At 40.4% G+C, this 13,131-nt stretch overlaps 1 protein-coding gene across 1 annotated transcript in view; it reads left to right on the top strand.

Moving 5' to 3' along the window:
• Window positions 1-13,131, top strand: part of LOC129151639 (alcohol dehydrogenase S chain-like) — a 40,662-nt gene that overhangs the window by 18,136 nt on the left and 9,395 nt on the right. The window contains exons 4-6 of the mRNA XM_054727200.1: window positions 9,510-9,648; window positions 11,460-11,547; window positions 11,644-11,863. Of these exons, the coding sequence (XP_054583175.1) occupies window positions 9,510-9,648; window positions 11,460-11,547; window positions 11,644-11,863 (447 nt within the window). The remainder of the gene's footprint in view (window positions 1-9,509; window positions 9,649-11,459; window positions 11,548-11,643; window positions 11,864-13,131) is intronic.

Consider the following 13,131-nt stretch of genomic DNA (forward strand, 5'->3'; position numbering starts at 1 on the left):
CTCTTCTGTCTTCATAGCTGGAGTAGTCCTGTCAATTCCTGTCTGTTGCCAGAATCCACATGGTATCGGAGTTGTTTTCTGAAAATATACAAACATATTCTCGACCAAAAGTTAATAAAGGAATATTTTCTATAAATTGGACTTGGATTCTTTTACATTTTTTGCCCAAGTGATTTTCCTCTGGCTTATTTTGACACCATGTGATTTTTTCATGGGTGTCTTGCTGTTAGCATTACAATTAATTTTCTAAAATACAAATTTTCTAGATGTAATTTACTTACAGGATATTTTTCCTTACATGATATTCTTCTACTATCCCCCCTTTTTTTGATATAAATATTAGGAGGCTTTTGAAAATTTTATAATGTAGTTTTGATAGCTTTTAAATTTTAATTTTTTGCACAATAATATGACTGCTTTAGGTTCATTATGTGTTACACAATTTTATCATTAGATAAACTACCAATAAAAATTTTAGTTAACACTTTAGGAACTGCTTTTTGTCCGGTACAGTACAATTTATTTTTCTAGAATATTCGCTTATTTCAATTAGCCAATTTAAATTATCCTGAAAACTTGACTACTATTTTACTGTCAAATTTAATACTGTAACAACAATCTTATTTTACCCTGTAAATATTAGTGGAAAGGATTATTTGCCTTCTTGAGTAGGTCCTGAGCATTCCTGGTGGTAGGCTGGATTTAGATATAAAAAACCTACTTCCCCACACCATGGGTACAAGACAACTCAAACAAGTCTTGTTGCAGTGAGAGGGCAGCTGCTGGTGGCCAAGTCTCTGTCTGTTACCCAGGTCCCGATTTGAGCTGGGCATGGGAAGTTGAGCAGTCATGGGGGCAGGAGACTTCCCTCAGAAGGGGTGAGGGTTCAGGCCCCTGCAAAGTTGGGGGGGTGAGGTTCTGTGCCCCACCTCTGTTGACCCCCAAGTTATCTCCTGATGGCCCCTCTGTGACTGTGCCTGTCTTAAGTTATTCCTTCCCTGAGGAATCTTACCCATCTCTGGCTAACCAGTCATTCTCCAGGGCTAAGCAGGGTGATGTGAGGTTCAGTTCTGTCTCCTTGGTAGCCTATGCCCCCGTGGCCTCCACGCCCAGCACCTGCCTTGATATCCCCTCGCCTGCTGATGGGGCCCTAACACTGATTACATATCTTGGGGAACCCAGGTTTCTTCTCCAGGGAGGGCCCAGCTCGCCCCACTGGGTGAGAGACAGATCCATGGTACCAGTCATCATGAGGCTTCAACCTCGACATGAACAGAAAGCTCAGGCAACGGCTATGGGCAATTGGATTGTGAGAAGAGGGTCCCTCTTGGCCAAAAGGGCAAGAGAGACCAATATAGAATGCTCAGGTGCCTTCCCAGGGGGCCCTCTACACAATGTAAGGGATTAAATCATTTCATGTCCTTTTCAAATTGTTGCCAGACATTCAAAGAATTACTTTGTAAGTTTGCTTGGGATAATTGTATATTATGTTGTTGTAATTCTAAAATATCAAGAGATCTGTTACCTTTGTCTCCAAGCACCAAAAGATGATTTTTTTATTGATCCCCAGGGGTGCAAGGTACTATTATAGGTAATGGGGGTAACAAAAATCTGGGGAAAATTTTAATGACATTGTAGAATAATATCATGTAAGGATATTCTTTGCTCTAGGCCATGGCAATTCCATTTCAAACTGGCTGTTGATTTCTCTTTGTATACACAAGTTCTTAGTTACATTTTCTGCACCTCTCCCAGGGGCAAGTAGTGATAGTAGTGACACCCTTTCCTTGGTGTACACACAAGCCAGAAACCTCTCTTTAATTTTTCACACAAAGGGGCAGTGGTTTGATTTTGTGTCATACAAAAGGGAAGCTGAGTGGAGACTCCTGTGTAATTATACTTTCTTGCCATGGATGACCAAGGTGTTTGGTACTATTGATGACTACATTAGGCGGGGGATCAGCCCACATAAGGGGTCTTACCCATGAAGGGTCAGGAGCATAAGTCCAAAAATACTCCCCCATTTGCCCCAGGTAATATTACCGTACAACTGATGATTGCTAGCATGGCTAGAAAGGCGTCCTCAGGCATTCTTGGGTTTCTGGTTACCTCACAATTTCTTCCCTGAGGTTTGACATTCTGATTGAAGTTTCTCTGTCTCTGGATCTATTTTTTCCCCCCATCAGTTTATGTTGTTCATTATATTCCACAAATGAGTGAGATCATGTGATTTTTATCTTTCTCTGCCTGGCTTATTTCACTTAGCATAATGTTCTCCATCTCTATCCATGTTGTTGCAAATGTTAAGAGCTCCTTCTTTTTTACCGCAGCATAGTATTCCATTGTGTAGATGTACCACTGGTCTTTAATCCACTCATCTGCTGATGGGCACTTAGGCTGTTTCTAAATATTAGCTATGGTGAATTGTGCTGCTATAAACATAAGGGTACATATATCCTTTCTGATTGGTGTTTCTAGTTTCTTGGGATATATTCCTAGGAGTGGGATCACTGGATCAAATGGGAGTTCCATTTTTAGTTTTTTGAGGAAACTCCATACTGTTCTGCACAGTGGCTGCACCAGTCTGCATGCCCATCAGCAGTGCACAAGGCCTCCTTTTTCTCTGCATCCTCGCCAGAACTTGCCATTTGTTGACTTGTTGATAATAGCCATTCTGACAGATGTGAGATGGTACCGCATCGTCGTTTTGATTTGCATCTCTCTGATGATTAGTGAGTTGAGCAGGTTTTCATATGTTTTTTGGCCTTCCGTCTTCTTTCAAAAAGTGTCTATTTAAATCAGTTGCCCATTTTTTGATTGGGTTGTTTATCTTCTTTTTGTTAAGCTACATGAGTTCCCTGTAAATGTTGGAGATTAAACCCTTATCGTTGATATCATTGGCAAATATGTTCTCCCATGAAGTGGGCTTTCTTATTGTTTTATTGATGGTTTCCTTTGCTGTACAAAAGCTTTTTATTTTGATGTAGTCCCATTTGTTTATTTTCTCTTTAGTTTCCATTGCCCTAGGAGCAGTATCAGTGAAGAAATTGCTTTAGCATATGTCAGAGATTTTTCTGCTTATAGATTCCTCTAATATTTTTATGGTTTCCCATTTTATGTTTAAGTCCTTGATCCATTTTGAGTTTATTTTTGTGTATGGTGTAAGTTGGTGGTCTAGTTTCATTTTTTTGCATGTATCTGTCCAATTTTCCCAACACCATTTATTGAAGAGACTGTCTTGACTCCATTGTATGTTCATGCCTCCTTTGTCAAATATTAATTGACAAAGGAGGCATAGCGATTTGAATCGATTTCTGGGTTCTCTATTCTATTCCATTGGTCTATATGTCTGTTCTTGTGACAATACCAGGCAGTTTTGAGAACAGTGGCTTTGTAATATAGCTTGATATCTGGTATTGAGATCCCTCCTACTTTGTTCTTCTTTCTCAGGATTGCTGTAGCTATTCAGGGTCTTTTTTTATTCCAGATGAATTTTTGAAAGTTCGTTCTAGGTCTATGCCGTTGGTATTTTAATGGGAAGTGCATTGCATTTATAGATTGCTTTGGGTAGTATGATCATTTTGATGATGTTGATTCTACCAATCCATGAACATGGTATATTCTTCCATCTGTTTATGTTTTCCTCTATCTCTTTTTTCAGTGTTGTGTAGTTTTCCGCATGTAAGTCTTTTACCTCCTTAGTCAACTTTATTCCTAAGTGTCTTAATTTTTTTGGTGTGATGGTAAATGGGATTGCTTTTTTAGTCTCTCTTTCTGTATATTCATTATTGGTGTATAAAAATGACATAGATTTCTTGACATTAATTTTGTATCCTGCTACACTGCTGAATTCATTTATTAAGTCTATTAATTTTTTGATGGAGTCTTTAGGGTTTTCTATGTACAGTATCATGTCATCTGCAAATAAGGACAGTTTTACTTCTTCTTTTCCAATTTGGATGCCTTTTATTTCTTCTTCTTGTCTGATTGCAATGGCTAGTACTTCCAGCACTATATTGAACAGGAGTGGTGAGAGTGGGCATCCCTGTCTTGTTCCTGTTCTTAGCGAAAATGGTTTTAGTTTTTGCCCATTGAGTATGATGTTGGCTGTGGGTTTGTCATATATGGCTTTTATGATGTTGAGGTATGATCCTTCTATTCCCACATTGCTGAGAGTTTTTATCAAGAAAGGAACTTGGATTATGTCAAATGCTTTTTCTGAATCAATTGATATGACTATGTGATTTTTATCTCTCAATTTGTTTATGTGATGTATCACGTTTATTGATTTGTGAATATTGTACCATCCTTGCATCCCTGGGGTAAATCCTACTTGGACATGGTGTATGATCTTTCAGATGTACTGCTGGATCCGATTTGCTATAATTTTGTTGAGGATTTTGGCATCTATGTTCATGAGGGATATTGACCTTTAATTCTCTTTCATTGTGTTATCGTTATCTGGTTTTGGTATTAGGGTGATGCTGACTTCATAGAAGGAGCATGGAAGTGTTCCTTCCTTTTGAATTTTCTGGAATAGTCTGAGGAGGATAGGTTTTAGTTCTTCCTTGAGTGTTTGGTAAAACTCTCCTGTGAAGCCATCTGGCCCCGGGCTTTTGTTTCCATAGTTATCAGCATATTGAGATTTTTAGTATCTTCCTGAGTAAGTTTTGGAAGGTTGTATTTTTCTAGGAATGTGTCAATTTCCTCCAGGTTGTTTAGTTTATTAGAATACAGTTGTTCATAGTATTTTTTAATAATCCTTTGTATTTCTTTGGAGTCTGTTGTTATTTCTCCTCTTTCATTTCTGATTTTGTTTATTTGGGTCCTCTCTCTTTGCTTTTTGGTGAGCCTGGCTAGAGTTTCATCAATCTTGTTTATCCTTTCAAAGAACCAGCTCTTGGTTTTATTGATCTTTTGTAATTTTTTTGTCTCTATGTCATTCATTTCTGCTCTGATCTTTATTATTTCCTTCCTTCTGCTCAATGTGGGCTTTTCTTGTTGCTCTCTTTCTAATTCTTTGAGTTGTTGAGTTAGATGATTTATTACCATTTTTTCTTTTTTCTTTTTTTCTGTAGGTCTGTAGAGCTATAAATTTTCCTCCCAGGACTGCTTTCATTGTGTCCCATAGTATTTGCATTGTTGTGTTTTTATTGTCACTAGTCTCCAGGATGTTTTTAGTTTCTTCTTTGATCTCATTGTTAACCCAATCATTGTTTAATAGTATTCTATTCAGCTTCCAAGTGTTTGAATTTTTTGGAATGTTTTTATTGTAGTTTATTTCTAATATTATGTCATTGTGGTCTGAGAAAATGCTTGATATGATTTCAATGTTTTTGAATTGGGGAGACTTTGTGACCCAATATGTGGTCTATTTTTGAAAATGTCCCATGTGCACTTGAGAAGAATGTATATTCCGTGGCTTTGGGGTGAATTGCTCTGAATATGTCAATTAAGTCCACCTGTTCTAGTTAGTCATTTAGAATTGTTGTTTCTTTGCTGATGTTTTGTCTAGATTATTTATCCAGTGATGTCAGTGGTATATTAAAGTCTCCTACTATGATTGTATTGTTATCAATCTCTCCCTTGATATCTTCCAGGAAATTTTTTTATGATTTTGGGTGCTCCAGCATTGGGTGCATATATGTTTATCAGGGTTATATCCTCTTGTTGTATCTATCCCTTTATTATTATGAAGTGGCCTTCCTTATCTCTTGTTATGGCCTTTACCTTGAGGTCTATTTTGTCAGAAATAAGTACTGCCACCCAGCTTTTCTTTTTTCATTTCCATTTGCCTTAAAGTTGTTTTTCCATCACTTCACTTTCAATCTGTATGAGTCCTTTTTTCTGAGGTGGGTCTCTTATAGACAGCATATATATGGGTCATGCTTTTTACCCATTCAGCCACTCAATGTCTTTTGATTGGAATATTTAGTCCATTTACGTTTAAAGTTATTATTGAAAGGCACTTGTTTGTAGCCATTTTTATTTTTTGAGGCTGTGTTCCTTCTTACCTTTTTATTTCTACTTTTTTTACACCAGTCCCTTTAGCATTTCTTGAATTGCTGGCTTGGTAGTGATAAACTCCCTTAGCATTTTTTGTCTGTGAAGCTCCTTATTTTCCCTTCAATTTTGAATGATAACCTTGCTGGATAGAGTATTCTTGGATTCAGTCCCTTGGTTTGCATTACTTTGTAGATTTCCTTCCATTCTTTTCTGGCCTGATGTGTTTCTGTTGAGAAAGCATTTGATAATCTAATGGGAGTTCCCTTGTATGTAATTTTCTGTCTCTCTCTTACAGCCTTTGAGGTTCCCTCTTTGTCCTGAATATTTGCCATCGTAATTATGATGTGTCTTGTTGTGGGTCTTTTTGGGTTCATCCTCTTTGGGACTCTCTAAGCTTGTGTGACTTTTTTCTTTGCCACATCAGGGAAGTTTTCTGACATTATTTCTTCAAATAGTTCTTCTAACCCTTGTTCTTCTTCCTGTTGTTCTGGCACCCCTATTATTCATTTGTTGCTTCGTTTCATGTTGTTCCATAGCTCCCTTAGGCTCTCCTCCTGTCTTTTAATTTTTTTCTCCAATTGTAACTCAGTTTGGCTGTGTTTTGCTTCCCTGTCTTCTAGTTCACTAATTTGGTCCTCCGCTTCTCCTAGTCTACTGTTGAAACTTTCCATGGTGTTTTTTATTGCAGCTATCTCACTCTTCATTTCTTCTTGATTCTTACATAAGTTGTTGATTTTTACATTCATTTCTTCTTGCCTCTTGCATAAGGTGTTAATTTTTTCTTCCATCCAATTTATGAACCCTATGACCCTTAGTCTGAATTCTCTTTCTGACATATTGCATGCCTCTGTTTCACTTAGCTGCTTTTCTGGCATTTCCTCCTTTTCTTTCCTTTGGGGGTATCTTTGTCTACCCATTTTTGGTTTCACCGACTGATCTAGATGTTGAGCTGTGCAGGGGCTACTCCTTAGGTGGCTGTAGCTTCTCTGGCTGTAGTTGCTCCTTGGACGGTTATGGTAGCAGCTGCTTCTCAGTTGGCAGTGGTTCCTCTGGTGGGTACTGTTCACAGCAGTGGTGCCTCCTCTGGCTGGTGGGGGAGGCTGCTCTTATAGGTGCTGTTCCTTGGAAGGGGGTGGGCTGATTATGAGGTAGCTGCAGAACTGACTGCTCACACAGCTGCTGCTTCTTGGACAGGGGCAGGCCACATGAAGCTGCTTCTCTTAGGCCTGTGGCGGGTTGCTCGCGGGTCTTCTGTTCCTTGGACAGGAGCAGACTGCTCACGTGTCTGCTGTGCAAGTGGTTGCAGTGCCCTGGGATAAAGCATTGGGCTGGTCAGAGGGGAACCTGCTTCCAAACTCACAGGAGCCTGCGCCCTGGGCAGCTGGAGCCTCGTTGACCATGGGATTACAGCCTTGGTAGTGTGTTCCTGGCAGGGGTGGCTGTAGAGTCCCAGGTGTTATCTGAGGGCACTCTGGATGGAGTTGAGGCTGGGAACCCGGTTACAGCAACTCTCCTCTTCAAAAAGGCTAGGCCCTTAAGGACAAACTGGCTTTCCGGTACTGTTTGCAATGGTAGCAGAAGCTACTTAGTTAGGTGAGCCTGATTAGCCTGCCCCTGAAGGTCCTGTGGGATCTAACTGTGCCTCACTTACTCACTTACACACAGATACCCCACCTGACCGAACGCTCCCCTTTTACTCCCTCACTCACTCATACTCTTTCCCTCACTGCCGCATTTGGGTCTCGGGTGTTGTTGACCCTTTTGTGGATGGAGTTTCCTCTCCAGGTGTCTGGTTATGTGGCTTGCTCTCAAGCCCCTTGGCCTGTCTGGATAAAATTCACCTCAACAAGACACAACACAGAGGGAACTACGCACTTAGTACTTACGACACCAATAACCCCAATATAAGTGACCACCTGAGAAAGAGAGATAGGGCAGAGAAAAGAGAGCACAAATTCTATGGAAGAGAGAGAAAAAGATATGGGATAAAAGACAAAGGAATAAGAGGATTGGGGCAGAATCTGTAGAGGCTGAGCTTATATAGTGAAAATAAGATTAAGAATTGGATGAATATGGGGAGAACCTCAACTTAGTATTGAAGTAGAAACGGAATAAGTGGATGAGATGAAAGAGAATGAGAAGAAAAAATAACAAATTTACAAAAAAAGTGATTTCAAAAATGGTATAAAAAATTAAAAATAGCAAATAAAGAGTAGTGATGAAAAATTATGGAAACAGAAATATAAAAAGCAACAAACCAAAACAGGAAAACAAAGAAGAAAAGAAGAAAGAAAGAAAGAAAGAAAGAAAGAAAGAAAGAAAGAAAGAAGAAAGAAAAAGAAGAAGACGAAAGAAAAAAGGGTTAATAAAAGTAAAAAAAAGTGGAGTGTCTTCCTTTGGCTGGCTTATGATTCCATTCCTCTGTACTGTACTGTTTGTCAGTTTCTGGTTGCTGGGGTAAAGATTACTCTTTAGGCCCGTCCTGTGTCCTCAGGGAGTATTCAGATTCCTTGTATTACTCAGGGTGTGATCTGGGTGTGGCTATCTTGGTTGCCTGGAGACTGGAGGGAGGGGCTATCATTCAGGAGAAAATGGGGACCAGCACCTCCCCTGGACCACCACCTATTCTCCCCAGGTTCCACAAGCCCACACCTTCTCCCGCACCTCAGCCACGGGTAAATGTCTGTATCTGAAAGGTCCCACGAACCAGGTTCAGTGGGGAAAGGCACAGGCCCCAGCGTGAGGAGGGACCGAGTCCCCGCAAGCTCCTCTCTTGCCGGTACTGCGCGGTACGGCCAGTCTTTCAGAGCTGCCTCTGAGCTCAGATCCAAAATCCAGACTCCAAGGTCCAAAATCCTCTACCTCCCAAAGTCCCGTGGTCCCTTTTTTTTTTTTTTCCAGACAGATGCTTTGCCTATCCTCAGGGATGCGGCCTGGCACCCTGTAGATTCCCCCTGACCCTCTGGCCACAGAGGCTCGACAGATTCTCCTGCCTAGATCCTAGATTTTACCTTTATCCAGGGGACCTCTGCCCTTCCCGGGTGCAAACTATCCCACTAGCTGCGTCTCCTCGCCAAATTCGGGCTGAATTCCACTCCCTTCAGCTGCTCACTCTACCCACTCTGGGACAGGACTCAGGACACGTCCGTCTATTCCGCAGCCATCTTTCCTCCCTTCCAGAAGTAGAGGGTTTTAAACTGAGTAATTTTTTTTCTCTAGTAAACTTTTATTTTTTAATTTAAATTCTTTATTGTTTAAAGTCTTACATAAGTCTCCTTTTTCCCCCCTTGACCTCTCCCTGACCGGCCCCAGAGGACTTGTATGTGTGTATAAACTGAGTAATATTGAAGAGAAACGGGATCTTGTGTATTTGGGAAAAGTAGAGATTATTAGCAAAATCCTTGAAAACTCTTCAGAAGTCCAACTTTAGAAAGCTGGGTATGTCAAGTCCATCTGAAGGCCACAATTTTTCTGAACCTAATTATCTTCCCTTTACCCTGTAGGTGGCAGCCACTGGAATCTGTCGGTCAGATGACTACGTGGTTAGTGGAAACTTCGTCATACCTCTTCCTGTGATCATAGGCCATGAGGCAGCCGGCATTGTGGAGAGCATTGGAGAAGGGGTGACTACAGTAAAGCCAGGTATAGAACTCCTACTTGGAGAGGGTACTGTTCAGGACCCCAAGATCACCCAGCCTGGAGGACAAAATTGAAGCAATGAGAGATTCAAGACCGTGCCTAGGGCAGCAGCAGAGCCAGGACCTGAACAGAGGCCTCCTTTTCTGCCCCCTTCCTGCCTCAAACATGTATGCATTCATGCACTCCTGTGTTCTCCCCTTCAGCAAGAATTTGTTATATGTCAGGCACCAGGTTAGATCCTTGGGATACATGAGGATCAAAAGGGAACTACTGCCTGAGTTCATAATCAAATAACTCCCATCTCAGTGTTGCTGAGCAGTGTCTTCTCTCAGGTCCAAAAAGAACTACAAATGGGACAAAGGAAAAACATCTGAGTCTGTGTCCTGAGCCCTTAGGTCAGTGTATGGGAACTGTCCAGTGCTGACTTCCCAGGCTGGGGACCCTGAGGCGCTGACTGAATCAACATGATCTCCTCTAGGTGGGAAGTGGAACCCATTCACTGGTTTTCCCTTCCAGTATGTCCGCCCTTCTTGAGCACAGAATGAATGAAACAGACTAGTTAGAAGGAAAGGGGAAACCAGGCAGAAGGCCCTGCAATAAATAATATGTTTTACTACATTTAACCATGGCTAAATGTGACTGGTTACAGGATACTAGATTATCCTTAACATTTATTTTGTCTTAATTTTATTGTACATTAATATAGATAAACATTTTAGAGGTAATAGTGAATAAATCTAAAATGTTCATGCTATTATCTCCATATAAAGTTTATGTATTAAATGATCTAACCATTTTTATAGGTTTTGTGGATATGTAGAAGAGCTAATTGAAAATAAAATAATGTTTAATTCCAAAAAGAAAAATAACTTTAGCCAGTAGACTTGGCCTGTCCCATTGCCAAATATTTATTTAACTTGTTGACAGAAAATATTAAAATATATAGTCTGGTTTGAGTTTCAGCTCTTAGTATTTCCTTTACTTAGAAATATGATAACAATAAATGAAACATTTACTTTTCACCCTGGCTCCCTCCACCATAGCAGGCAAAATAAATAATTCACAAATTAAGTTACCAGCGAAAAACATTTAAAAATCTGTTCTCATCCTAAAAGAAAGTGCCTAACCCATTGTTGAGGGTTGAGATTTTCAAAGGAATTTCTTTTATTCTTTTTTGTCACATTTTTCTTACATTTTCTTTGGGGGAAAAACCCTAAAATTAAAAAAATAGAAACTCATTTTATAGTAAAAATAAGGAGTCACTTTGCAAAGCCAAGAATGGAAATTAAAAAAATAGAAACTCATTTTATAGTAAAAATAAGCAGTCACTTTGAAAAGGCAAGAATGTTTGCCAAAATTCTCATTTTTACTGTAACCGAAACTATTAGAAAATACTGGCTGTCCCCAACATCTAGTGAAACTATGGCAGCCTCTCATAACTAAAATTTATAAATATACTTACTATTACACTATGAACATTTAAGACTTAATTCTTAAGGATTAAAAAAAATGTGTATAAAACTATCTAGAGAAAGGGCTTGGAATAAAAGATAACCATTAATGCAGTGGAAATACTTTAAAATCCATGTTTGTTCCCACAGTCACATGTCCTCTTTGGCAATCTTCAGGCACATACAAACCCAAACCAGTAACAACGCTGCCAGGCAATGACCAACAGCATCATGGTGCCTGGATCCTGTTTCTGAGAGACTATTCAAAGACGGCTGCCTCTAATACATACCCGTAGCTTTAAGTGCTTGCTCTGTTAATTCCTGGGTAGAAATTCAATAAGAATTTGCTTTATCCCCCTCCAGGTGATAAAGTCATCCCACTCTTTCTTCCCCAGTGTGGAAAATGCAATGTTTGTAAACATCCGGAAGGCAACTTGTGTGCAAAAAATGAGTAAGTTTCTCTTACTCTCCTTACACAGCCAATTACTTTGTACACTGTTATGCACGTGTCTCATGCCCTTGTGTGTCTGTGTGTTGCACTGGCCAGTCTGAGCATTCCTCGCGGGACCATGCAGGATGGTACCACTAGGTTCACCTGCAAAGGGAAGCCCATCAACCACTTCCTTAGCACCAGCACCTTCACCCAGTACACAGTGTTGGACGAGATCTCAGTGGCCAAAATTGATCCAGCCTCACCACTAGAGAAAATCTGTCTCATTGGCTATGCATTCTCAACTGGTTATGGGTCTGCAGTTCAAGTTGCCAAGGTAGGAATGACAACAGATGATAAACCAGTCGCACTCGGGTTATCAGAAACAAAAAGGAAAATGATTTCTAATAATAATCTGAGGCCATCCTTTATAATAAAAGGCTGATATGCAAATCGACTGAACAGCAGAACAACCAGTCACTATGACATGCACTGACCACCAGGGGCCAGATGTTCAATGCAGGAGCTGTCTCCTGGTGGTCAGTGCACTCCCACAAGAGGAGCACTGCTCAGCCAGAAGCCGGGCTCATGGCTGGCTAGCGCAGCAGCAGTTGTGGGAGCCTCTCCTGCCTCCACGGCAGTGCTCAAGATGTCCAACTGATGGCTCCTGGACTGCGAGAGGGTGCAGTCTGAGCTGAGGGACCCCACACACACACACCTCTGAGTGCACAAATTTTGTGCACTGGGCCTCTAGTTCATAGATTTACTGTCAGCTTTCCCCCCTCCCCACTACCACATAACATTGTTATACTCCACAGACACTCCAGAGTGTCAATTATGAGTAGAAAAATATCCTCAGATAAGAAAAAAAGCAAAAAGAAAAGTGAACTCAGAAAAAATTAAGAGCATATCCTAGAAATTTAATCTGTTTATAACAAATGAAAAAGCTGTTGATAACTAATGAAGAAAAGGTAAAGATGCCATTTTCAATCATTATTTTTCTATATTTGTTCTTTATGGGATTACTAAATTTCAGAGCTAGGGCCTCATTTAGTCATTCATTCTACAGTGAGTCAGCACAAACCTGCACCAGGCACAGGAAGTTCTGCTAGGTCCTGAGGCAGCAAAAGGAAATGAAATGAAAGAGTTGCCTTTGAGGAGCATCTAGTCCATGACCTGCTACTCCCAGAATTAGTAATGATTGTTGGAAAGTGCCTAAACTGTATAAAGTGTCTTGTCTTATCCACTATCAGGACTATTCACACTATCAGCAGTAGATTCCAAAGCCTTACCTTATATATCTCCAGACCAAGCAACACCAATTTACCTGCCCTGTGGAACCCTATGAGGAAAGCAAGGAAGCTGAGGTGATATATTATGCATTTTTTCCCACTCATTAGGGGATCTCACTGCTTCATCTCCTCCACTGCCACGGACATACACACACACACACATATACACACACAGACGCACACACACACATATACACACACAGACGCGCACACACACATCCCACAAAGGTGGTAGCTTTGAAGGAGAAATTCTTTTAAGACCAATCTTTACAAAAGGTTAGAAATCTAGTAGGCCCAGATCCATAATGCAATT

Source organism: Eptesicus fuscus, chromosome 2 (assembly GCF_027574615.1).
Source record: "Eptesicus fuscus isolate TK198812 chromosome 2, DD_ASM_mEF_20220401, whole genome shotgun sequence".
Taxonomy (NCBI): domain Eukaryota; kingdom Metazoa; phylum Chordata; class Mammalia; order Chiroptera; family Vespertilionidae; genus Eptesicus; species Eptesicus fuscus.